Source organism: Chanodichthys erythropterus, chromosome 5 (assembly GCF_024489055.1).
Source record: "Chanodichthys erythropterus isolate Z2021 chromosome 5, ASM2448905v1, whole genome shotgun sequence".
NCBI lineage: Eukaryota > Metazoa > Chordata > Actinopteri > Cypriniformes > Xenocyprididae > Chanodichthys > Chanodichthys erythropterus.
The window spans coordinates 5,630,877-5,657,265 of NC_090225.1; the positions used below are offsets into that span (position 1 = coordinate 5,630,877).

General features: G+C 37.1%; 1 protein-coding gene across 11 annotated transcripts in view; it reads left to right on the forward strand.

The window, feature by feature from the left end:
• The window catches only part of kiaa1109 (KIAA1109 ortholog), an 89,455-nt gene that overhangs the window by 43,554 nt on the left and 19,512 nt on the right, over positions 1–26,389 (forward strand). For 3 of the 11 annotated variants that reach the window (XM_067385768.1, XM_067385770.1, XM_067385769.1), the window contains exons 43-69: positions 419–583; positions 722–900; positions 1,007–1,182; positions 2,705–3,420; positions 4,331–4,576; positions 4,673–4,766; positions 9,547–9,753; positions 9,836–10,065; positions 10,323–10,552; positions 10,670–10,775; positions 11,437–11,534; positions 11,614–11,799; positions 13,529–13,697; positions 13,776–13,987; positions 14,247–14,445; positions 14,535–14,594; positions 16,414–16,640; positions 16,884–17,102; positions 19,246–19,376; positions 19,471–19,594; positions 19,688–19,803; positions 19,895–19,964; positions 21,280–21,327; positions 23,388–23,620; positions 23,709–23,912; positions 25,702–25,906; positions 26,167–26,350. In XM_067385768.1, coding sequence (XP_067241869.1) covers positions 419–583; positions 722–900; positions 1,007–1,182; positions 2,705–3,420; positions 4,331–4,576; positions 4,673–4,766; positions 9,547–9,753; positions 9,836–10,065; positions 10,323–10,552; positions 10,670–10,775; positions 11,437–11,534; positions 11,614–11,799; positions 13,529–13,697; positions 13,776–13,987; positions 14,247–14,445; positions 14,535–14,594; positions 16,414–16,640; positions 16,884–17,102; positions 19,246–19,376; positions 19,471–19,594; positions 19,688–19,803; positions 19,895–19,964; positions 21,280–21,327; positions 23,388–23,620; positions 23,709–23,912; positions 25,702–25,906; positions 26,167–26,350 — 5,034 coding nt within the window. The remainder of the gene's footprint in view (positions 1–418; positions 584–721; positions 901–1,006; positions 1,183–2,704; positions 3,421–4,330; positions 4,577–4,672; positions 4,767–9,546; positions 9,754–9,835; positions 10,066–10,322; positions 10,553–10,669; positions 10,776–11,436; positions 11,535–11,613; positions 11,800–13,528; positions 13,698–13,775; positions 13,988–14,246; positions 14,446–14,534; positions 14,595–16,413; positions 16,641–16,883; positions 17,103–19,245; positions 19,377–19,470; positions 19,595–19,687; positions 19,804–19,894; positions 19,965–21,279; positions 21,328–23,387; positions 23,621–23,708; positions 23,913–25,701; positions 25,907–26,166; positions 26,351–26,389) is intronic. The other 8 variants (XM_067385774.1, XM_067385771.1, XM_067385775.1 and 5 more) reach the window with 8 other exon arrangements.

Sequence of the window (26,389 nt, forward strand, 5' to 3'; positions counted from 1 at the left end):
ATATATATATATATATATATATATATATATATATATATATATATATATAGATATAGATATAGATATAGATATAGATATAGATAGATAGAAATTTTCTTTTTTTTAAATTTCAGTTAATGAAAACTTATTTTAATAGTTTGTTTTAGGTAAAAATAACAATACTGTCACCCGATAACCAATATATACTGACTTATAAAATGACTTAAATGACTTATACTGACTTATATATGACAAAGACTTGAGCAATGTCCTAACAACACCTCAGATCACCTTAGCAATCACGTTGCCGTGCCCTGAAAACCACCTACAATACTCTAGCGTGTCATGTTGACTTCTGCATGGAAAGCACAAAGCTCTCATTTTCTTCAGAAAAAGTACAAAATCTAGTTAACGTTAAAAATCTGTTGTTTTTGGGTAGGCAACAGTGTAGGTGCAGATGTGTTGACGGAACATCCTCTTCTATCGGAGCCGTTTTCCGTCAGCTTCTACAACTGGATGTCAAACGCTGTTGGCAACCGAACAGGCGGCAATGTCCAGGACTCTCCCCTCAACCGCTCTCAACACAACAGCCTGCAGACTGGAGGTGAGCGATTAGTGTACTGACAGAAGTCTGTTGACTGTGTAAACATGCATCTATATCTGTCCATGTGGCTGTGATCAGAGATTTATTTATTGGAGTGTGTTCATTTTGCACTGAATGTCTTTAACTCTTTGCGTACAGGAGTGCTCCCCACCATTCCTTCTGCATCAGACTTCAACACCGTACTGTCCAGTGATCAGAATACACTGGACACACACTCTCAGCACACACACTCCCAGCACAGCACAAGTCAGGAGGACCTGCTTGACCAAGATGAGACTAATCTCTGCCCTGCAGCTGTGCAGCTAGCCGACGCACAGGTGTGTGCACCGCAAATACTTATTAATTTGCTATTGTTTATTAATGACCATACACATGTTATTGCCCCTCTCATTCTGTTTGTCTGTCATTTGATTATCCATACAGGTTGTTTTTAAGCCTTTGTTGAGTCACATTGGTATTCAGCCCCAGGATGCTCCTCCACTCAGTTACAAGATGTATTTTGGGGAGCACCTGTCCTTCAGCGGCACTCTCGAGTGTTTGAGAGCTGACATTGTCGACTCTGACACCAGCAAAGAAAGGAAGAACAAACGAGCACACAGGTAACACAGCTGTTCCATGTTAGCTTTTATCTGTCTAGAGATATCCTAGAAAGAGAATCCCCCCCCCTCTTTTCATTTTCATTTACCTTTTTTAAGGAATAAAATTAATAAAAAAATAATTCAATTGATAATAAAATATTACAAAAACTACATGTAGATCGTTATCAACATATTGAATAACCAGTCAATAAGCACAAAAAATAAAGACACAAAACAAAAAACAGGGTTCCTATGCAGTTGTGGAAAATTATGGAATTTGATTTGAATAATTTACAGGTCTGGATAAGTATGGGAAAATATTTGTGTTTCCAGACTATTTCTCCTATTTAGTTTTCTAAATTATAAAGAATTCACCACCTTGGAATTCTAAGCTTCTATCTGCATTCTGAGCAGTTTTGAGATTTTGAGCTTCAAAGATTTTGTGTTCCATTCGACTTTGTCGACATTTTTGTTTTCTAAATAAAAGGTCCCAAAATGTACACAACTTAAAAAAAAAAAAAAATCACATAATGTAAATAAGTTGTCACAGAATAAGAATGTAAATAACTCAATTTTGACGACAATTTCAGATAGAACCTTAAAATTCCAGGGTGACGAATTTATCAGTGCAATATTTTCATGGCAAATGTTTAGTGATCGTTTAATGATTGTCGAACATAACTGAATGAATTCATAAAGCAAAATGTAAATTTTTCAATGTTTACAACAAACTAATGACAAGAATTCATATAGGAGTTTTGACCATATGTGAATGTGAAATAATTATTTTAGAATTATTACATAAATATTTACATTGATTAGATATTGCTTTTCTTTCAAACATATTGGCAGCCGTTTATTTTATACAATATACATTCATTATTCATTCATTTTACCATGGAGAAGTGGAACTTATTCTCTTTCTCCCTTGTTGTCCCACCCTGAATACTTGGCTTACTTTACTTAAGGGTTGTCAAAACTACCGACTTCGGTACCAAGTCGGTTCTGAAATGTTAAAAATGTGACGATACCAGCATTTCTCTTAAACACCTGATTGGCCATTGTGTTCACCTGCTCAACAGATATGTCTGTGATTGGCTATAATGATCATAGCTTCAATAACATGTTGTGAATAGACATCTTTGACGCTCTTCACCGAGCATTTACACAGATGCACACAGGACGTTTGAAAGCAGGCGTCTATCAGCAGATCCGTACATCAGCAGGTATATTAGGGATCTGCTGATAGATGCCTGCTTTCAAATGCTCCCGTGTGTATCTGTGTAAGCACTCGGTGAAGAGCATCAAATGAAGCGTTGATCATTGTAGCCAATCAGAGACATATCTGTTGAGCACGTAAACCAATCAAAAGAATCCGCTCAACAGCACTCAAAATGCTTGGGGGGGAATGCTGGTATCATCACATTTTTAAAATCTTAGCACCGAAGTCGGTACTTTTGACAACCCTATTACCTATGGAGTACTCAAGCAGTCATAATGTTGCATATCGCTTATTTTAGTATGGTTTGTTTTTGTGTTTCAGGCAGGGCATGGTAAATCTCCCTCCTCTTGATTTCAAGCCTGCCCTGATGATCGAGACATTCAGTTTGAATGCAGTCGTGCTAGAGAAGTGCATGTCAACCCCTCCCTCTGCCAGCGCGCTGTCTTTCCACGAGTTGAGCCGGAGACCCCAGGCTAGCGTGCACTGCCATTTTACCCTCGCTTGTCAGGCGATTCGCCAGCATGTGGATATGGCCCTGGTCCGCCTCATTCACCAGTTCAGCACGATGATTGATGACATCAAAGCCACACAGACTGACATCAAACTCAACCGCTACACTGCTGGCTCCTCCTCCCCCACGCCCACCAAGGCACGGCCTTATCGGGAATTCCGCTCGTCTGATTTCAGCCGTAGTTCTCGCGGGAGCCTGAACGGAGCTACTCGACTGGGCACTCAGAAGGGCAAACGCACCGTGGTCGGGCCAGGCCTGGACACACTGACCAGGAACCGAGAGCCTCGTGGAAGGGGGACGCTGGGACGTTCAGAACGAAGGACGTCAAAAGTATCGCGGAAAGGTTCACGTGATGTTGCGGACCACATGACCATTCAGATGGATGACTCAGACTCCATCACAGTGTCAGAACAGAGCGAGCCGTCGGCTGAGTGCTGGCAGAACATGTACAAACTTCTTAATTTCTACTCGCTAATATCAGACCCCACAGGCATCCTGGAGAAGAACCAAGATAATGCCCTCTCAGGTAGGACTTGCTGCTCTGCATTTGTTATGAACTGTTCATTTTAATTCTTTTTAATTTATTACAGGGAAGGAAAAAAAGAAATATGAAAATATAATAATAAAATTATTTAATAAAGGCTATTTTTGGCTATTTATTATTATTATTTAATTAAATTATTAAAGGTATATTTTAGTTTAAATTTACATTATTCTCAAAGAAGATTCTCATTAGATTTTCAGTTCTGTAATATAGTAATAAGTATCATCCTTCATGGATACAGTCATTGTTATTACAATAACTGTATATTAAAAGGCGCTATATCTTATTATTGCATCATGATATATAAATAATAGACATCTTCATACACATGGGAGTGTTTGAAAGCATGCGTCTATCAACGGATCTGTCTATCAGCGGATATATTAGGGATTCGCTGATAGATGCCTGTTTTCAAACGCTCCCATGTGTATCTGTGTAAGCGCTTGATGAAGAGCGTCAAAGATGTCTTTTTGCAGCATATTTTTGTAGTGTTGATCATTGTAACCAATCACAGACATATCTGTTGAACAAATGAACACTATGGCCAATCAGAGGTGTTTAAGAATCTGCTCAAAATGCTAGGAGGAAATGCTGGTGTCGTCACATTTTTTTAAATTTCAGTACCGACTTTATACCGAAGTCAGTACTTTTGACAACCCTAGTTTAAATATCTAATTATTTTATTAGACATTATGGTAAAAATAACTTTTATACAAAGTTTTGATCACAGCTTTTTTTGATCACAATTAAAACAACTTTTATATTGTGGTAATGAAATTTAGAGAGAGAAAACACTGTCATGTCATTTGACTGGTACAGAAATATCTGCTAGTATAATAATCTTTGCTTTTGGCCAAATTTGCTTATTTAACTGTTTATCTTTGCTCTTTAGAGGGTGGGCGGAGCCCTGCGGATCCTCCATGTCGGTTGGTGTTTGAATCGGAGGGTGAGACGCCGCCCAGTCGGCTGGGTCGTAGGCGGAGTTTAGTAAGCTCTGAGCCCCAGCATGTGACGCTGATTGTGTTTGGTGTTGGCATGGTGAACCGCACGCATCTGGAAGCAGACATCGGAGGACTAACTATGGAGGCGGAGCTTAAGAAAATACATGGCAGTTTTACTCTAAAGGAGAAAATGAAAGGTAATGTAAACAGCATTCACACACATTAAAATATCCTGTATACTAACTAAAACCTTGCAGATGAAATATCCTGTAATTACTGTTCTCTTGCCGCAGACATTCTCCATCAGAAGATGACTGAGACCTGTGCCTCGGCCCATATCGGATGTGTGAACATTGTGCTTCTGGAAGGAATCACACCAGACATACAGTCAGTAATTCCCTTTACTCCAGGCTTTAAGACCTATTAGCGCTCTTTCAAGTATCATTGTCCACCTTTTATATAAATCCATTTACGTTGAAGTGTGTAATTTGTCTTTCTATAATGATGTCCAATCCCAGTTTCACATGCAAAACACTTTAAGCCATTGGTAGCTTGACTTTCCTGAAGAATGTAAACGTTGTATATCTGTGGAGCTTAATATTTGCTCTGTTTATTTGATCAGTCTGACATATCAACTTATGGACTAAATACTAACATGAACAAAAATTCAAGACTTCATATCCTTTCGCTGAATGAGGGACCTGAGTCAAACACAACTGTTAAACATTTTGGGGTTGGTAAGATTGTTTTAATGATTTGAATAAAAAAAAAAAATCTAATATGCTGATTTGAAGAAACATTATCAATGTTGCATCTATTGTCATGCATCAATCAATATTTTGAAATAGAAATGGATGCTATATAAAACTATTCATTTCTTTTTAAAAAAATCTTACCAATCCCAAATTTTGAATAATGGTATATTTAGAGACCAGCTTTTCAAAGAGAGTCTATATTTCTAGCAACCGCATGGCAGCAAACTAAAAACTAGACACAATTTAGAAACTGTATAACAGTACCCTTGGTGCGACCCACATCACCCTAGCTTCAGGCAATGTAAAATACAGTTCAAGTTTCAGCCAAGCAGCCTTTGTAATGCAAAGTTTGAATCTGGATTTTAAATATAATTTATTCCTAGCACATTCTCTGCGATTGTCATATTAAAAGTTAAAAGTCATTCTTGGATCTGCTTTTGTTCTGATGGTCTCTCTTTCCAATGTCTTTTTAAGAATACAGATTTATCACAGCATATGTGACAATGTTTTCTCTGTGGATAACTTTCCCCTGTTCTACCTTCCTTCTCTCTATTCTCCTCTGTTCTCTCTATCTGTCATCTTTTTGTATTTTTCTGCCTCTCTCACTGGCAGACTAGAGGATTTTCCAACCTCACCTACCAGCACAACCAAGCAGGAGTTCCTGTATGTCAAAGTTTCCTCAGTAACCCTGTCCTTTTCTCCATGACCATTCATAACATCTCCATAATATTTAGATTGCACAGTCCCTTCCATATGTCAATCATATGATACAAGCTGTTCATTCTTACTATCATAACATTTCATACCTGCTCTGATGCTTCACAGCTCCACAGCATATAGTGTCTTCGAACAGTGGTCAGTGAAATCATAACATCCTCATGACACTATTTTTTTGAGTCATATTTACTTTATAAATGCTGTTAGTGGGTTACATTGGAGTTGTTTTCTACTACCTAGTGTCACAGGCTTTTGACTATCGGCATGGAGTCTGGTCCACTTTACAGGCTATTCTGACTAGGCCTGCACGATTGATCAAAATTGAAACGAAATCATAATTAAACCGTTTGGTTTAGTGTGATTTATGAAATCCTAAATGCTGAGAATTATTTTTTTTTTTTTTATGCAGAGCTTGTTAGTGAAGCACGTCTCTGTAATCTGTAGTACTTGCTGCTCCATCTGAAAGCACTGCTAGTTTGAGTCGCATATTACATGCATTTGAAAAAGCAACACGTGTCAAACATCTTTCTAAACATGAGAAGCATTTATCTATGGAAATAGTAAATCGTCCGCCTGATTTAGCAAATTAAGAGAATGAAATAGTAAATCGTCCGTCTGATTTAGCAAATTAAGAGAATGAAATAGTAAATCGTCCGTCTGATTTAGCAAATTAAGGGAATTAAATAGTAAATTGTGCAAACGATTTAGCAAATTAAGGGAACAAAATAGTAAATTGTCTGCCTGATTTAGCAAATTAAGGCAACGAAATAATAAATCGTGCACACGATTTAGCAAATTAAGGGAACAAAATAGTAAATTGTCTGCCTGATTTAGCAAATTAAGGGAACGAAATAGTAAATTGTGCGCATGATTTAGCATATTAAGGGAACGAAGTAGTAAAACGTCCGCCTGATTTAGCAAATTACGGGAATTAAATAGTAAATTGTGCAAACGATTTAGCAAATTAAGGGAACAAAATAGTAAATTGTCTGCCTGATTTAGCAAATTAAGGCAACGAAATAATAAATCGTGCACACGATTTAGCAAATTAAGGGAACAAAATAGTAAATTGTCTGCCTGATTTAGCAAATTAAGGCAACGAAATAGTAAATTGTGCGCACGATTTAGCATATTAAGGGAACGAAGTAGTAAAACGTCCGCCTGATTTAGCAAATTACGGGAACGAAATAGTAAATTGTGTGCACGATTTAGCAAATTAAGAGAATGAAATAGTAAATCATCCGTCTGATTTAGCAAATTAAGGGAACAAAATAATAAATCGTGCACACGATTTAGCAAATTAAGGGAACAAAATAGTAAATCGTCCGCCTGATTTAGCAAATTATGGGAACGAAATACTAAATTGTCTGCCTGATTTAGCAAATTAAGGGAACGAAATAGTAAATTGTGCGCACGATTTAGCATATTAAGGGAACGAAGTAGTAAAACGTCCGCCTGATTTAGCAAATTACGGGAATTAAATAGTAAATTGTGCAAACGATTTAGCAAATTAAGGGAACAAAATAGTAAATTGTCTGCCTGATTTAGCAAATTAAGGCAACGAAATAATAAATCGTGCACACGATTTAGCAAATTAAGGGAACAAAATAGTAAATTGTCTGCCTGATTTAGCAAATTAAGGGAACGAAATAGTAAATTGTGCGCACGATTTAGCATATTAAGGGAACGAAGTAGTAAAACGTCCGCCTGATTTAGAAAATTACGGGAACGAAATAGTAAATTGTGTGCACGATTTAGCAAATTAAGAGAATGAAATAGTAAATCATCCGTCTGATTTAGCAAATTAAGGGAACAAAATAATAAATCGTGCACACGATTTAGCAAATTAAGGGAACAAAATAGTAAATCGTCCGCCTGATTTAGCAAATTATGGGAACGAAATACTAAATTGTGTGCACGATTTAGCAAATTAAGGGAACGAAATAGTAAATTGTGTGCACGATTTAGCAAATTAAGGGAACGAAATAGTAAATTGTGTGCACGATTTAGCATATTAAGGGAACGAAATAGTAAATTGTCTGCCTGATTTAGCAAATTAAGGGAATGAAATAGTAAATTGTGTACACTATTTAACAAATTAAGGGAACGAAATAGTAAATCGTCTGCCTGATTTAGCAAATTAAGGGAACGAAATAGTAAATAGTAAATCGTGCACACGATTTAGCAAATCGAGGGAATGATTTAGTACATTGTGCACACAATTTACTTTTTTTTTTTCTTGCATGTCATGTGTGGAGCTCTGTATTTATGAACCTCTTGACGACATTTAATATCATGTTTTTACTCCACTCACTCATAATGTCAGTCGAATGTTTTAAATAACATACTTTTGTGAGATGATGAGGCTTCTTACACAGAATAAGGCACATTACATATTATATCATAGTATTCTGTACAGTGAGAAAGGCTATGTCGATCAGCATTGCATTATTAACATACATTATCATGAAAATACCCCAGAAAGCTTGAAGAACTCAGATAAACCATATATTTTCATAGTCATGTGTTTTATTAGTCATGTTTAATCAATCAAAGCATTTCAATCTTCTGTTTATTCAGCTACAGCGATAATATGATGCCCATAGGGATTTCCTTGAAGGATGTATATTATATTACTTCTGCGGTGGGGCATATTCTGAGTTTCTGCACGAGAAACCCTCTGGCTTTCAGAAGGAGAAGCATTTCCTACTGAGCACAGAGCCGTGCTTCACTGACAAGCTGTGCATAAAAAACAAAACAAAACAAAAAACATGATTTTTGGTTTAATTTTGATTTAATCGTGCAGCCCTAATTCTGACCAAGAAGTGATTGGGAGAATCCAGTCATTTCACTAGGACTTCACGTGACAGGAAATTTCACATTAGGATGAAAGATTTCCCCACACGAATTTCGCAACGGGTCCAAGTTGGTCACACAAATTTGCCACATTAACCAACAGAAAGCTGCTTGGTTTGAAAGAGACTTTGCTACATCACTACATTATTGACATTTGACATTATTGATGTTTAAGTGCAGTTTTATCTGAAATCAGTGATGCAATAATAATAGACTGGCTTGGTGGTCTTTGAGAACAGTTTTACCAAAAATATGTGACACTTTTTTTTTTTATCCTGTTCTTCTAAAAGTAATTAATAAGAACAGAGTATTTCAGACTCATAACTCAGAACAGAAAACAGATTATAAAGTTCTGCTCGTGGATATTGAGTTTATGTGCTGCTATGTGCCTCATACAAAACTCTGAATATCTCTTAAATACTTAAGACCTGGCAAAAGCTGTCCAATCCAGTGATTAGTTCTTCCTAAAAGTTGCTCATTGCAGCAGCCTGGTGCATATCCATCAGGCAATCTGATTGGAACCGGTCATTTTGGCAAGTGTTTGCCAATTTTGTTTGAGGTATGAATCAGATGGGCAGTCCATGGTCAATCTGTCAGGCGCTGAAACTCTCCCGTTCCTCTTTTCTATTAATCCATCTAGATCTCTCTCCTCGCAGTTCCCATATCTCCAAGGCCTTGTTTCCAGCCACATGAACATTTCACTTGTACATTTTGCCAAAGTCTGTCAATACATTTCACAGACATTGTTTTGTGTTACTGCTCGGTGTAACATGCAGGCTATGATTTCAAAGTGAGCGTTTGTAGTAATTTCCTTTTGTTTGTGTGTATTTGCATATTAGGACTGTGGTGAAGTGTAACATCGCAAAGTCACAGGCTTTATATAGCGCACAGCGTGGGCTGAAGACCAATAATGCTGCAGTATTTAAAGTGGGCGCTATCTTCATCAATATCCCGCAACACCCTGCAACGCTGCACAGCATGATGGTCCGCAGCTCCCATCAGCTCTCAAAACAGATTTCAGACCTCATCCGTCAGCCCTCCAACACGTGAGGCAAACCTCTTTACTTTCTTTTCACAACTATAATGATTTTATTTCGCCGATATTGAATTAAAATCTGTTTATATTAGCCCGCCTCCTAACCGAGAAGAGACACCTACTCCACAGCCCTCTGAAGTGAGTGTCAATCAAACTCCAGTGGAGGCCAGTGAGTTTCCTCAGCTGCCCGAGGGACTGGAGAAGAAGCCAATCGTGTTGAAATTCAGCGCTATGCTGGATGGGATCACTATTGGTGCAGCCCTGTTGCCCTCTCTTAAAGCAGAATACAAGATGGGTCGCATGAAGAGCCATGGCATGACGGGTATCCACAATTCCACAAGCGCATTTGTTAAAGGCACAATATGTACGATTTTTGGATTAAAATATCCAAAAACCACTAGAATAGTGTTATATATTTTTGCGAAATCAAGGCATCATCAAGCTACACCTTTGTTCTGAATTGGTGACCTCTAGTGATAAAAATTTGAATATTGTGCCTTTAATTTATTCCATAATGCCCTGGAATACACACACAGAGCAATTACAAATGATTAACATTTCTCTGCATCCCTCTCACAGGTGCTCAGACGCGTTTTACTTTCGAACTGCCCAATCATAAGCTGTGTTTCCAGTCAAAGGTTTCCCCTGTGGACGTGTCTGCCATGCCCCCCACTGCCAGCCTGAATCTGCCTCCTGTCACCATGTCAGGACAGTACATTATACAGGAGCACGAGGGCCACAGCGACACAGCCTGGGCCCCAGAATACAGCAACTATCTGCAGGGAAATTACTTGCGCTGTGTAGCTGAGGTGTGCCATTGACCTTTCAATGAGAAAATGTTCTAAATGCTGTGCTTGATTATCATTTTGTTCCAGCATTATAGATAGATGCGTTTGGTTGAATAGAGCATTTTTCTCCATTTTTAGATTGGATCTTTCGAACACAACTTGACCACAGATTTGCTCAACCACCTAGTCTTCTTACAAAAGGTCTTCATGAAGGAGGTCAATGAGGTCATCCAGAAAGTGTCAGGTATGTGTGATGAAGAACAAGTAGCATAAATGGATAATCTATTTAAATTTTTATTTTATTAGTTTAGTTGTTATATTTAGCTTTTTGTTATGCATTTTTTGTTATGCATTTCAGTCCATGATTCTGATTGGTCAATAGCTGTTTTATCAAAGACTTTATATATAGAAAGAAAAGTCTATATAAAAAAAGTCCCACCTTCTAAATAAGAGCCAATCACCGACTGGTAAAGTCATCGCGTCACTGCAGCAGCCATTAGAAGTTCCAATAGAAACAGTGAAACTAGCATTTAAAAACAAAATTTATGAGACCATTATTGTCAGATTTCATTGGTGATTTCAAATATGAAATTTAATCGAAAGCTTGGCGAACAGCTTTGGAGAATTTGATGTTTCCACATTCAAAGTGCCCGAGAGGCGTTTCAAAGATGGCCGCCGAGTGAAATTACTTGTCTTCAAAGGACTTTGGTTTTATTAAAAAAAAAATGCATAACAAAATAAAGCAATAAGCCATGTGAAGCTGTGGTTTACAGTGAATTTATAACAGCTAAGGGGGCTTATTGCTTTATTTTGTTATGCATTTTTAATTTTTTTTTTTTTTTTTTTTTTTTTTTCATTTGATTGTTTTGCTTGAACATCTGTGTGAAATGCGTGTGTTTCTATAGGAGGGGAACAACCAATCCCACTGTGGAATGAACACGATGTGTCGACAGATGGCGACAAACCTAAAATCCTGCTTTACTCTCTAAATCTGACGTTTAAGGTTTGGATTTACTTCAATTGTGTGCTTTTTTGTTAAGGTGAATTCTGCAGACTTTTCAGACTTTTTTTGTCTTTTGTAGGGAATTCAAATGACGGCCACCACTCCATCTATGAGGGCGGTGCGTTTTGAGACGGGCTGTATTGAGCTTGAACTGTCCAATCGGGTTCAGTGTAAAACTACTCCTACAGGAAGTAACTACCTGAAGCTTTTTGGGAAATGTCATGTGGATCTCAACTTGGCTTTGGGGCAAATCGTCAAACATCAGGTAGCCACTGTCACAGAAATGAGCATTTATTCATGTAAACATGCTCTGTTATTCATTAATGTCATGAAAAGTTCTTCTTTTGGATGCATTTTGATAAGGTGGTGCTCTCAAATTGATGTGTACAAACTAGTGTTGTCAAAATTAATGTTTTTTAACATTTTAAAAAATGTATTGCATGTGGGAATGTGTTAAAATTTAAGGCAATTAACACATCATCTGTTTTTTTCCATCATCCTTTAGCTAGCATTACATTATATGATCACGCTCTTATTCATGCAAATGCTTTTAAACCAAGCGCAACAAGACACAAAAGAGAACGCGGGCACTGTCTGTGAATCTCCTGTTTGAGTGGCCGACACACATCACTCGTGTGCACAGAATTTTTGGAAAGCTTCAGATAGCGCTCTGGCCGCAAAGAGTTCTCTTTTGCTTTTGAACGGACAAAAACACACAAAATGCCCCTTTTGACAGTCTTAAATTAGTTAGTCTTAAATGAACTCAAAAAGTTGTGAGAAAATAGGATGCAGAACCGCGTCATGTTCAGCAGGTCATAAAGTGACAGCAGCCTAATTAACAGTCTGCCATTAATTTTAATCAAAGAACAAAAGAAAAAGAAATCGCTAACTTTTATAGATTTAATAAAAATGAATCTATATTTTAAACTAAATTATACAGCGAAGACTGTGAAGTATTTGATAACTGCTTTGATTTGGGATATTTCCTATCTGTTAGATCAAATATTTAAAATATACTGTAGGGATGTCCCGATCACGTTTTTTTGCCCTCGAGTCCGAGTCCGAGTCATTTGATTTTGAGTATCTACCGATACCGAGTCCCCATCCGATACTTTTATAATACATGAAAAAGAATAAAGAATAGCGAAAAAACAGATCCAGGAACAGTGCTTTTCAGGTTTTTCAGGTATCTAACAGTCGTTTTCAGGTACAGAAAATGGATAAAGTAACTGCATATTATCTTTACTGTATAAAATAAAGATTAATTATTATTGAAGTTACAAAAACTATTCAGTCAAGAGCAGTAAGTGATTTCTTTGTTATTTGATTTAACATTAAATACAGGCAGCAGGAATAGTTTTTTTTCCCTTTAAGACATGCACAATCCAGTACATATACTGTTACACATGCGCTGTCTTTCTCGACTAATATACGTTCACTTAAGACATAACCGACTATGTTTGCTAGGATACTCGCTAAGACGGGCATTTTGAAATAATTTTTGTATGAATTTGTCCGCTGAAGCGCAAGACTTGAGGGAGAACTCAGTATTTGCGCGCTGACTGGAATAAGCGTGTGCGCGCTTCGGATGAGCGCGCACAAATCTTCTCACAGCGCGTGCGAGTTCTCTTTCGCGTCTTGTTCTTGAAGGTTTAAATCAGCAAGGCTTAAATGAGTTTAGTTTAAACACAGATAGCAACATGTGCTGTTAAGGTCTCACCTGTATCAACACCCGGGTGATGACGGCGTAAATGACTGGACATGAGAGCAGACGGCACTCGCAGTTAACAGTTTACAAAGAGTGACTAAATGTGAAAAATTAAATGTGAAATTATTACAATATAAATTAAAAAAAAAAAAAAATTATATTAGGTGTGATTTAATCGCGATTAATTGCAGAAAAATGTGTGATTAATTAGTTATTTTTTTTTAATCGATTGACAGCACTATAACACTACCAGTTATCACTGTTGTTGTAACACTTTCTCTTGCAGGTGTATGAGGAGGCGGGGTCAGATTTCCACCAGGTGGCGTACTTCCGCACTCGAATCGGTTTGCGGAATGCACTTCAGGAGGAAATCAGTAGCAGCTCTGACAAAGAGGCTGTTTTGATCACACTCAACCGTCCTATTGTTTTTGCTCAGCCAGTGGCATTTGACAGAGGTCAGTCCACACTTTGCTTTATTTATCCATCGGGGGGGATTTTTTTGGTTTGTAATTGCATATTTGTGTCTTTTTTAGCTGTGTTGTTCTGGCTGAACTATAAGGCTGCCTATGATAACTGGAAGGAACAGCGCTTGGCTCTCAACTCGGACATTCATATGGCCACCAAAGAGGTGGTAGACAAACTGCCAGCAATACAGCAGACCAGCGTCCAGGCCTTCAGCACTCTCTTCCTACAGCTCACTGTCAATGACCTGGGCATCTGCCTGCCTATCACCAGCTCCTCACAGGTGGATACATCTATTTTTCATTCTTTTCAATGTTTAAACTCATCAGATTGGTGTGAACAGGCCTTTAACTGGGTTACACTTTATTTTAATGTGACTTAGTTGCATTGTACTTACTCAAATAAGTACTGAGTAATACATGTACTAACTATAGAGTTATGGTTAGGATTAGGGTTTCTATCTTTGAAATATTTCCCTTTCCATGGGTCAGAATGATTGATGTTCAATGTTTTACTGTTTTTTTTTTTCTTCTGTACATTAGGCTAATCACAGTATTGATCTTGACAATGGCTCAGCACTGGTGTTAACCATCGAGAGTACACTAATAACAGCCTGTTCTTCCGAGTCTCTGGTCAGCAAAGGCCATTTTAAGAACTTTTGCATTAGATTTGCTGAGGGGTTTGAGACAACTTGGGATGACTGGAAACCTGAGGTCAGAGGTGACCTGGTCATGAATGCCTGTGAGTGACATTTGATGTTAATGTGTTGTATCTATTTTTCATCCTATAACGCTCCCCTGATTCTTGAAATGCTCACTGTGGCTTTTTAGGTGTTGTCCCTGATGGTACTTATGAGGTTTGCTCCAGAACGACAGGGCAGGCCTCTGCAGGTATGTGTTAATGATCTTCTGAATTCATTTTACTTCAGTTATCTAAATGAAATGGTATATTCAACTAAAACAAAATCAACAATAAAAAAGAATACTTTTAACAAACACTGCTGTTCAAAAGTTTGGGGGTGGTAAAATTGTTTAATGTTTTGTAAATATGTCTCATATGCTCACCAAAATACACTAATATTGTGAAATACTACTCCAATTTAAAATTCATATCAATTTTAATATATTTTAAAATATAATTAATTCTTGTGATGGAAAGCTGAATTTTCAGTATCATTACTCCAGTCTTCACTGTCACATAATCCTTCAGAAATCATTCTGATATGCTGATTTGCTGCTAAAAAAACATTTCTTATTATTGTCAATGTTGAGAATGGTTCAACAATGCTGCTTTATTTTTGTGAAAACAATTTCAGGATTCTTTTTGGTGAATAGAAAGTGCAAAAGATCAGCATTTGAAATAATAGACATTTATAATGTTACAAAATGAATTCTGTCACTTTTTGATCAATTTAAAGGTGGCCTAGAATTAAAAATTGAATTTACCTCGGCATAGCTAAATAACAAGAGTTCAGTACATGTAAATGACATACAGTGAGTCTCAAACTCCATTGTTTCTTCCTCCTTATATAAATCTCATTTGTTTAAAAGACCTCCGAAGAACAGGCGAATCTCAACATAACACTGACTGTTACGTAACAGTCAGGATCATTAATATGTACGGCCCCAATATTTGCATATGCCAGCCATTCAAGACATTAGGCAAGCCAGTATTAACGTCTGGATCTGTGCACAGCTGAGCTCCGTGGGCAGGGAGTGTGAGGAATTAAAGGGGCCTCAGCCTGAATCGGTGCATAGTTAATGATGCCCCAAAATAGGCAGTTAAAAAAAATAATAATAAAAAAAAATCTATGGGGTATTTTGAGCTGAAACTTCACAGACACATTCAGGGGACACCTTAGACTTATATTACAATGTAAAAAAACATTTGATGGCACCTTTAAAGGTACACTATAACTTTTTTTGTTCAAAATTAACAAAATTTAAAAGTCAATATATCATCAATCCTTCTTCCAAAATGTGTTTCTGTCTTACCCTGATTCACTATGGTAAGCCTATTATAAGCCTTTATATTTTAACATTTTGATTGGTTGACTCCACGCAGCATCCACCGTTTTTAAAAGTCTGTTGCGGTTCAGGCTTTATTAAGCTTATATGTGGAGGACGAAATCCAGTGGGAACTGGAAAGTTGCTCGCTGTCAGATAATACTTAAGCAAAATATAGTCAAGTCAAAGTGTCTGAGTAGTTTTTGGTTCCAAATTTGTATCAATTTTACTGGTAGTCCACTGTATGAAGAATTTTTGGGTATAATACTTTATTTTGCTACCCTCACTTACATAAATGAACTATAGTGTCCTGCACCCACTAGTAAAAAATATATCAAAAATGTCTGAATAATTTTTGGTTTGACTGTACATCACCGCACTAATATGCCTAATCTTTGCAGTACTTTAGATCACGATGGAAACAGCAACAGGTCTTGAGGAAAAAAGTTCCTGGGACAAATTGTTCCGGGTAATTTCAGTGGAAAAGCACCTATAGTGTACCTTTAATATTTCCTTGTTAAGTAAAAGTATTTCTAAAGAAAAAAAATCTTACTGACCTCAATCTCTTGAAAGGTGACATTGATCAAATGACCACAGCAAGACCAGGAATGTGCTTTAAGAAAGTAAACATTGCCAATTTTGATTTCATGCTCATATTTGACTTTTTGTCTTTATTAAATAACAAAACCTTTCAATACTCCAGAGAGCAGCAGCGCAGGGACGTGGACCCTTAATGTCTTGTGGAAGATGTGTGGTATCGATGTGCACATGGATCCCAACATCGGCAAGCGTCTGAATGCTCTGGGTAACACGCTCACCTCTCTGACTGGTGAAGAGGACAACGATGACATCACAGACCTCAACTCTGTCAACATGGCTGACCTGTCAGACGAGGACGAGAGCGATGGCATGTCTCCCCCCATACACATGGTCAGAGCTCGCACTCTTTGTCACCAACATTTGTTGGCTCACTTTTGTAAAGTGTTTGTGGCTATTTTTCTATTTTTAATTTACATTTTTTGTGTGTTTTGTCAGTTTTGTTGATGTTTGGATATTGATGTCATTTTTGTGTTCATAACTTGAAATGTGAAGTTTCTTTTTTGTATTTGTGCTCATTTGTGTCTGTGTAGTAGTGTGCGTTTGTGTTTGTTTTAAACCGGCCCATGTTTGCAGTGTCCTGAAGGTGATCTGAGCCCCAGACTTTCGTTCAGGAAGCGGCTGGTGAACAGCATTCTGGGCATTAGCCCCAGCCCCCCTCCCCTCTCACCTTCTGAGTGTCGTAATATTTCTCCATCATCCACAATCACTCGGCTAAAGTCGAGAAGTGTTCGCCTGTCATCCACAGCCAATGCAGAACGAACTAGACATCCCAGACCCCTGTCCTGGGGCTGTGTATGTACTTCAGAGCTCCCATTTGCTTTTCAATCCTCTCTGTTTCTCTGTCACATTCTTTCTCTCCATAGTGTTCTTATTCTCAGGGTGGGACTTGCTTTTAAGATCAGTCAAATCGCTCAAAACCTTGCTGAATTTGTGCCAATAACTCTTGGTTTTGAGCAACTGAAATATGTTTCGAGCGAGTCTGGAGTCTACAGTTTCCTGCTGCTTTTTAGTTTCATCTGATTCCTCTCCATGAGAAATGAGTGCTGGCCAGTCACATCTACTTTTTTTCCCATTTCCAAAGGATGCATTTCTCATGAATTGGCTTTGCTTCAGTAATCAGATTTTTGGGGTGGTGTTTTGATTTTGATTTTGATTTTTTTGTCTGTAATGATCCACATTTGTTTTGACTGCATTTAATATTCTGTGTGATTTTGGAAAAGATTCTTAAGCATGACTGTACCTAGGGCTGGGCGGAATGATGGTATTGTGCGACTGTTGAAATATGCAAGTATATAGTATATATAATATACCGTTTATGTATATATACATATGTGTGCATATATACATATGTACGTGTATCTGTGTGTGTGTGTGTGTGTATATATATATATATATATATATATATATATATATATATATATATATATATATATATATATATATATATATATATATATATATATATATATATATATATATATATATCATATATTATATATATATATATATATCATATATATATATATATATATTATATAATATTATTGCTGTCAGCCGATTAAAAAAAACAAATTAATCGCACATTTTTTGTAATTAATTGCAATTAATCACACCTAACAGTGAAGTTTTTAATATATTTTTATATTGTAATAATTGCACAGTTAATCTCCAAATTAATGTAGAAAAAATAAAAGCATTCTGAGCCGAGGTGCAAGTATATTTAACCACTTACATGACTGCTGTCCAGCAGTCTTCTTTGTGAGCGTTTGAGTGTGCGGTTAAAAACTAGCCTAGAGCGCCATCTGCTGTTAAAACTAAGCTCAGAATCGATTAGAGAGAGAAAATATCAATTCATTCATTGTATCGATCGGGAATCAATATATTGTCCCAGCCCTAAGAAAACATTGAGATTTATTTTAAATATTTGATCTAACAGGTAGGAAATATTCAGAAATTGAATAAAGTTATAAAACACTTCAGTCTTCACTGCATAAATTATAAATTAAATACAGATTAATCCTTATTAAAGCTACAAAAGTTATTCAGTCAAGAGCAGTGAGTGATTTTCTCTCTTTTTTCTGATTAACAATGACAGACAGCAGCAGGTTTATTAGGCTGCTGTCACTTTAAGACCTGACTCACATGACGCAGATCTGACACACAGCCAGTGTCCTCACAACTCTTTATGGTCACTTAAAACTTTAACTCATTTAAGACTGTGCTTATGAGGATATTAAAGAAAGTGGCATTTTGGCTTACTTTTGTTCGTTTTTGTCTATTCAAGCGCAAAAGAGTACTCGGTGCAGCCAGAGAGCTACCTGAAGCAGCTTTCTGTGCACAAAACTGTGCATGAGTCGTATTTATCTGTCACGAAGGAGATTCACAGTCAGTGCGCCAGTACAGATATGGTTTTATAGCACTTGAATGAATGTTAGGGTGATCATATAATGTAACACTTGCTAAAGGATGATGGGAAAAACGAATGCTGCTTTAATTGCGCTAAATATTTGTAACACATTAAACTGAAAAAATTAATTGCAAGCATTAACTCGTTAATTTTGAAAACGCCATATATATTTTCTGTAGTGGCCAAAAGTGATATCCGGCCTAGGAAAATTGACATCTTCACCCCTTATTCAAATATGAATACAAATGTATAAGCATATTGCGCAGTTGTGTTTGGAGTCAATTTTATTTCTGATAACGCAATGAAACATGCCAAATTGTGCAGACATCATTTTTGGCCACTCTGTCAAACAAAGCAATTAACACATGCAAAAACAAGAAAGAACCAACAAAATATTAATAACTGATTATGTTTAGTATATGTGTGCTTTTTGACGATTAATAAATAAACGATTTTTGTCATACCGCCCACCCCTAAGTGTGTCTTGTATCTAAATCTGTTATTTTGACAGTAGTTTCCCTCTTACAGGAGTCTGTTGACCTGCGCAGGCAGGCTGTGATGAGCAATCAGATAATCGACGCTCGTGGACGAAAGTTCTCCAAGCGCCTGGTGGACATTAGAGAACTCAATGAGCAGGCCAGAGTCATTGACGATCTCAAGTAACATCAGAATAACATTAAGAACCGAAATACCTCAAATAATTGTCTTCTGCTTATAAGAAATCCCTATAATTCTTGTTTTTTCCTCTTTAAGGAAACTGGGAGCAAGTGAAGGCACTATTAACCAGGAAATCCAGCGCTATCAGCAGTTGGAATCTGTCGCTGTCAATGACATCCGCCGAGATGTGCGCAAGAAGCTGCGGCGCTCCAGCATGCGGGTACGAATCGCTTTGATTTTGCTTTATTACTGCTTATTAATGTCTTACTACACTGTAAGTCTGATGGAGATTAAATGGTTCTTCTTTGTTTAGGCTGCATCATTGAAAGATAAATGGGGTTTAGGGTACAAGCCCAGCTACAGCAACAGCAGGTCAAAGAGCATCTCAGCAACAGGCAGACCAGCAGTGAAGAGGTCGGATAGACCCAGGTACACACTCTCACTCTCACACACAGACAAACACACACACGCAGTTATTTGCAGATGGGTTTCAGTTAAACTCCATTTTGTCTCTCTAAAGGGATGATCTGCCAGACATCAAAGTGGACACAGCATCTCCAGCACCAAGGGTTACCTTCAACATCGACACGGTATTGTGCATGCATACATCTGTGTGTGGCTGACTCTGCATATATGTTCTTTTGAGATGCTTTATGCATCTTTTTGTTGTCAGTCTAATGCTGCGTTCACACCATGTCTTAATTACTGCAAATAATGCTCTGTATGCTTTCGAATCGCTCTCACGGTACTTTGATGTCATACACCGTTCGGTCTGCACAGCGCCGCTTCAAGCTGAAAACACACCTGCAGTGGTCAGGTGGTACAAGTCGCAGCTTTTAGAAAGTTACGAGTTTACAAGTTCTGCAAGCACGTGAAGGCTTTATAAAGTTCAGAATCATTACGGTAATTATGACATGGCTTGAACGCACCTTAATGTTCCATCTTCATGTTCATTGTTTACATGTCAACGAAGCTGTAAAGTTTACTAAAGTGTTGCTTTTGACATACACTACCATTCAAAAATTATATTTTTGTTCAGCAAGGATGCATTAAATTGATCAAAAGTTACAGTAAAGACATTTAGAAAACGGTTCTATTTCAAATAAATGCTGTTTTTTTTATCAAGTCCTGAAAAAATGTATCATGGTTTCCACAAAATATTAAGCAGCACAACTGTTTTCAACTTTTGATAATAATTGTAAATAAATCAGCATACAAAAAGTTGTAGTAATTGTAATATTTTTTCACTATATCACTGTATTTTTGATCAAATACATGCAGGTTTGGTGAGCATAAACATTTTAAAATTTTTGAACAGTGGTGTGCTTGGACAAACACACACTTTTCCACACACACTCAGTGGTTTTACATGCAAGTGCTTCACTCTTGACTTAAAGGGTTAGTTCACCCAAAAATGAAAATTCTGTCATTAATTACTCACCTTCATGATGTTCCACACCCGTAAGAACTTTGTTCATCTTTGGGTCACAAATTAAGGTATTTTTAATGAAGTCTGAGCGCTTTCTGTCCCTCCATAGAGATTCAACACAACTACCACGTTCAAGGTTCAGAAAGGTAGTAAAGACATCGTTAAAGTACTTCATGTGACTCCAGTGGCTTAAAGCAGTAGTTGCCTTTGATCTCTGAGGAGAGACAGAAAGCTCTCGGATTTCATTAAAAATATCTTAATTTGTGTTCTGAAGAGGAACTGCGGTCTTACGAATGTGGAATGACATGAGGGTGAGTAATTAATGACAGAATTTTCATTTTTGGGTGAACAAACCCTTTAATGAAAGCTACATAGTATACACATACTGTACTGAACACATATGTTCATGTACTGCATAGCTCAGTATACCGGTTTTATTTATGGATGGGGTTTTCATAAGTCTGTTTGTGTTTAAGATGGACACCCCAAACCTAATCCCAAGTCCAGCTGGCTCTGTATTTAAGGTACCAAAGAAAAACGATCAAAATCAAATTCTTAAAATCACCTCTGATTCTCTGTGCATGAAAATCTTATTTTGCTGAATCTAAATCTGCTCAATCAAAAATCATCTTTCTCGGTCAAATGGTTTTAGCCTTTTTGGATCTTAGGCTTGAAAGTGGTCTTATTTTCTCTTGATCTCTCTACTCACACATTGATTCACACACTCCTTCGCTCCATATGTTGAAGCTGTTCTTGTGCTGTGTTTTGTATTACTAATCAGCTCTTGTTTCCTCAGCATGTCAGGATCTTGATCTTAAATCTTTGCATAGCTCATGATGTCTTGTCATCTGTCCATCTTTTCATATTTCCATTTCTCATCCCTCTCTCCTCCGCTGGGTCTTAGTGGAAAGCATGAATTGGGAAAAGGAAAAGCTTTCTCTAAAGTGCTCACTGGTTATGAGCCATCAGCCAACAGATTCAGTTTGAATTGAACCAGAATCAGTTCAGTTTAGGTTATGAGCACATTAACAGATACAGGGACAGAATGATGGATGGATGGATAGATTAACTGACCAAAAGATTTGCCCTGTTAGTGTTCAGTGGATATATTATTGCACTCTTAAATTCAATCATCTCAATAGAAGCCCAGTTGAGGAGATGATTTGTAAATGTTAGGCAGTTGAATAAAAGGGATTTCTATTTTGAAAGGTAGATTTTTTTTTCGGTTACAAACATAGATTAGCATTAATCTAATATATTGACCCAATAAAATAGGTTAGTGCTCATTGAGCTTTTAGACATGTCAGGGTTATATTTCACCACAAAGTCACATAAAAAATAATAGAAACTGTAACATTTTTTTGCATTGGTACAGTGTCTCCACAAACATTAGTTAAGTGTTATAGTATGTAATAAGTAACAATGAGAATCACCATTTAAGTATAATGGTAATTACAAACTTAAAAGTAAAATGTCGAGATGCACTGATATTAAAATTCTGTCATCATTTCTCACCCTCAAGTTGTATGAATTTCTTTCTTTTTCTGAACACAAAAGAAGATATTTTGAAGAATGTCAGTAACCAAACAGTGATGGACCCCATTGACTTCCATAGTATATATTTTTTTTCCTTCCATACTATGGATGTTAATGGGGCCCATCAACTGTTTGGTTACAGACACTCTTCAAAATATCTTTTGTGTTCAGCAAGGAACAACTTGAGGGTGAGTAAATGATGACAGAATTTTTGGGTGAATGATCCCTTTAATAATTATCTATTCATTTTTACACAAAGTATAAACACATGACAAAAAAACTATTTCAGATGTAACAAGGAATCCACAAATATTATAATAAGTTTATAATATTGGTTACGATTATTTATAAAAATATGCATTATAATATATTAGTGCTGTCAAACGATTATTCGCATCCAAAATAAAAGTTTGTGTTTACATAATATGTGTGTACTGTGTATATTTATTATGTATATTTAAATACACACATGTATGTATATATTTAAATATATTATATTTATACATAAAATGTTTATATATATATATATATATATACATAATAAATCTACACAGTACACACATATTATGTAAACAAACTTTTATTTTGGATGTGATTAATCCTAATTAATCGTTTGACAGCACTAATATATATATATATATATAAGGCTTTAAGTACAAAAAAATACAGTTTACTAAAAATAAAATCAATTGTTTTAAATACTATATGAATTTAGGCATCAAAACATTAGCATTATAACTGAAGGAATGAATGTCTGATTTGCTTCCAGTATTGGGCGATAATGATACATTTAAAAATCGATAATACCAGCTATAATAATGAGCTTAAAAATATGCTATATTTTTTATGTAAAGTATAAAACCTTTCTTTTTTTTTTTTCCCTTTTTTGATTTTTTTTTTTTTTTTTTTTTTTTGGTGAAATGTGACCTGGATATGTCAACACTCACGTAGTTGAAGAGATGTAAATCCTTTAGGAGAGAAATGAATGAATAGATGAATAGATGCATAGACAGATCTTCTGACTGTTGGCTTTCACTGATTGTTGAAGTTCCCGGAGGAGACAGAGGTGGACCTGTTGTCTGTCACCATTGATGATCCTGCCCATTACCCATCATGCTCAGTGTTCAGTGCCCCTGGCACACCCGCAGTCTTTTCACCAACCATTCCCTTCCAGCCTGATGACAGTCGCCGTGACGACCTCTCCTCGACATCGTCAGAGGACTCGGATAAAGATGACGAGTTTGACAGGGACAGGCCGCACAGCTATTATCGCAGACCAGGGTGCGTGAAAACACACAGCGCATGCAACACTCGACAAACACAATGGCACGCTTCCTAAGCTGATGGTCTATATATTTGTGCTTCTCAGGGGCTCTCAGAGGAAGTCATCTGCACTTTCTGCATTATTCAGCGAGCGCTGGCCCAACACACCCCCTCAGCGTGGAGGATTAGCTCCGCCCACTGAACGGAACATTGACTTTGAGCTGGACGTGCGTGTCGAGATTGATAGCGGGAAGTGTGTGCTGCACCCCAGCACCCAGCCACCTGAGCATGAAGATCTCGCGCTGAGGAGGTGAAGAGACACACAAAAATGCCCACACATCACAATTTGAAATTAAAATGGACTGCACCACTGCAGCAATGACATATTTTTGTAGGCCAACATAAACGTTAGCATCACCCTTGTACCCTCAACAAGAGCCCAGTAGGATTTTTTCCATTGACTTTAGTATTATTGCATGTAATAAACTCTTTGTCCAACAAAAGATTGGGATGTTTTGTTTCATCAGCAAATAAAAACTAGATTAAAATATTAGGGAAGGACAATTTTGGAAGAGATCCAGTCAGAACCGATGTCCTGCGTGAAATGTGCACATTTGAATTGTAACGTGTTGATCTACCCGGCGGGACATAAGGTGGCATACACTTGTTGCATGAAAACATTCAAAAATGTAAACATCTGGGACAAAGAAAAGAGCAGACATATGGACAGATCTGAAAAAGCGTGACGACACAAAAGAGAGCTGTATTTGGTACGGTTTTCTGTACGCACACACATGAACTGCTCAGCCGTGCACACAGAAAGCCGCCTCTCAGTCAGCGTCCAAATAATGAATTGAACTCTCATTCGAACAGACAAATATACACAACATTGTCAAAATGTCTGTTTTGGAAAGTATTCATGTAAACACAGTCAGTTATGTCTTAAGAAAACCTAAACAGTTGTGAGAGTAACGGATTTGCATCAGTGTATTGTATCCCAGCTTTCTGTCTTAAAGTGACAGCAGCCTCATAAATCTGCTGCCGTCTGTGCTCTTAATATTAATCAACATAGTAGCTTCTTTAATGGCTTCAATAAGGATTAATTATATTTAATTTATAACAATTAATATGTCTGCTTAAAGAATAATGTTGCAAGTGGTTATAAAGAATGCATATATCATTAAATGAAAAGAAAACCATATGTTCTTCTTTAGGAGAAGTGGTTTTATTACATTTTAAGATAATGTTAAATACCACAGCAGTTAAATCTGAGTCTGTATTGCATGTTCAAATTTTAATATCATTGATATTAATATGGATGTTTTCTCCAGGAGTAGCCTATATAATATGTTTGGAAATTTTAGAGAAATTCTCAATTAATGCATTACAATTTAACTAAACCCATTAGATTTTAGTTGACTAAATCTAGACTAAAACTAAAACAGTTCAGATTACTAAAATATGACTAAAACTAAATGGCATTTTAGTCAAAAGACTTGACTAAAATCAAAATTTACTGTCAAAATTAACACAAATTTTATGAATTTTGAAGCTTAAATTCAATCGCTAGAAGTAAAAAGCTAAACATAGGCTATAAGCAATGTTACCATCACTATGCCTCCAACAACTCTTTCAGTGTTTATTTGAAATGCATTTTTAGTGAAAATTTGAGTTGGAATAGATTGCAAAAGCGTGGTTATAAATGCAATGAGGCTGTGAAAGTGGACTAGTGAGTAGATGAGTTTGTGTACGGCGTGATGACTTTTAATGTTCCCAGCAACCTCATTTAGCCACTTGTCAGCAATTGCTTTTAAAAGTAAAACAAGTAAAAGCTTTAAAAATCACAAGGGGGTATTTGAATTTTATGCTGTAGAATAAAACTCGAAAATATCTTGAGCTTGATCTTATCTCAGGCATTTAACCAAAAACCCATTCAAATAATCCATTGACTTCAGGACGATGCAACCGGAAGCGCTAAAATGCTAACTCGTTTCCAGGTTTTGGCCTACAAAAATGCGGCATCCATGCAGCACTCTATTCTTCTGGATTTAATCTTGATCAGTGCTGTAAAGCGTCTAAAATGTCTCTCTGTTGTTCAGGAGTTGTGAGCGGAGCTCGAGGAGTCTGGATCAGGACTCTCCTCCTAAGAAGCGAAAGCTGCAGCACAGTTTAGGCTCCAGCTCTCATCTGCTGAATGCTAAGCGAGTACCCACTTCTTTGCAGAGCAAGGCCAGTGACATTGAGACCACGGTCTTCTACATCCCTGGAGTGGATGTTAAGGTCTGCAGTGGATCTTTTGATATGGTTTAAGTAAAGCCGAATGCACACAGAAGGATTTTAGCTACAAATTTTTCATCTGAGACATAAGTTTTGGGTGTTCCACCACATAAAACCCTCTCAAATACACTCATAGACCTATAGATCTATTTAATATTAAACATAATAATAATAAAACATGTTGCAAATGTAAAACAGCAGTAAAACTAAATGGATGCAATAATGTATACTTTTCATGACTGGTTTTAACTGTAGCACTCATCCTCCCCCTCTCTGTCTGTTTACAGCTACATTACAACTCTAAAATGCTGAAGATGGATTCGCCCAATGCCTCGCGTGGATCCTCCCTTCCCAGAACCCTTTCCAAAGAGTCCAAACTGTATGGTATGAGAGACGCACCCGCACCACCAGTCTCAGGCCCCGGCAAGACTAACACACTCCTCCCTCCCCCTCCCCCTCCTCCCCCTTCAGGTACACACTCTCTTCATGTGTCGTCTTTTGCCGCTGGCT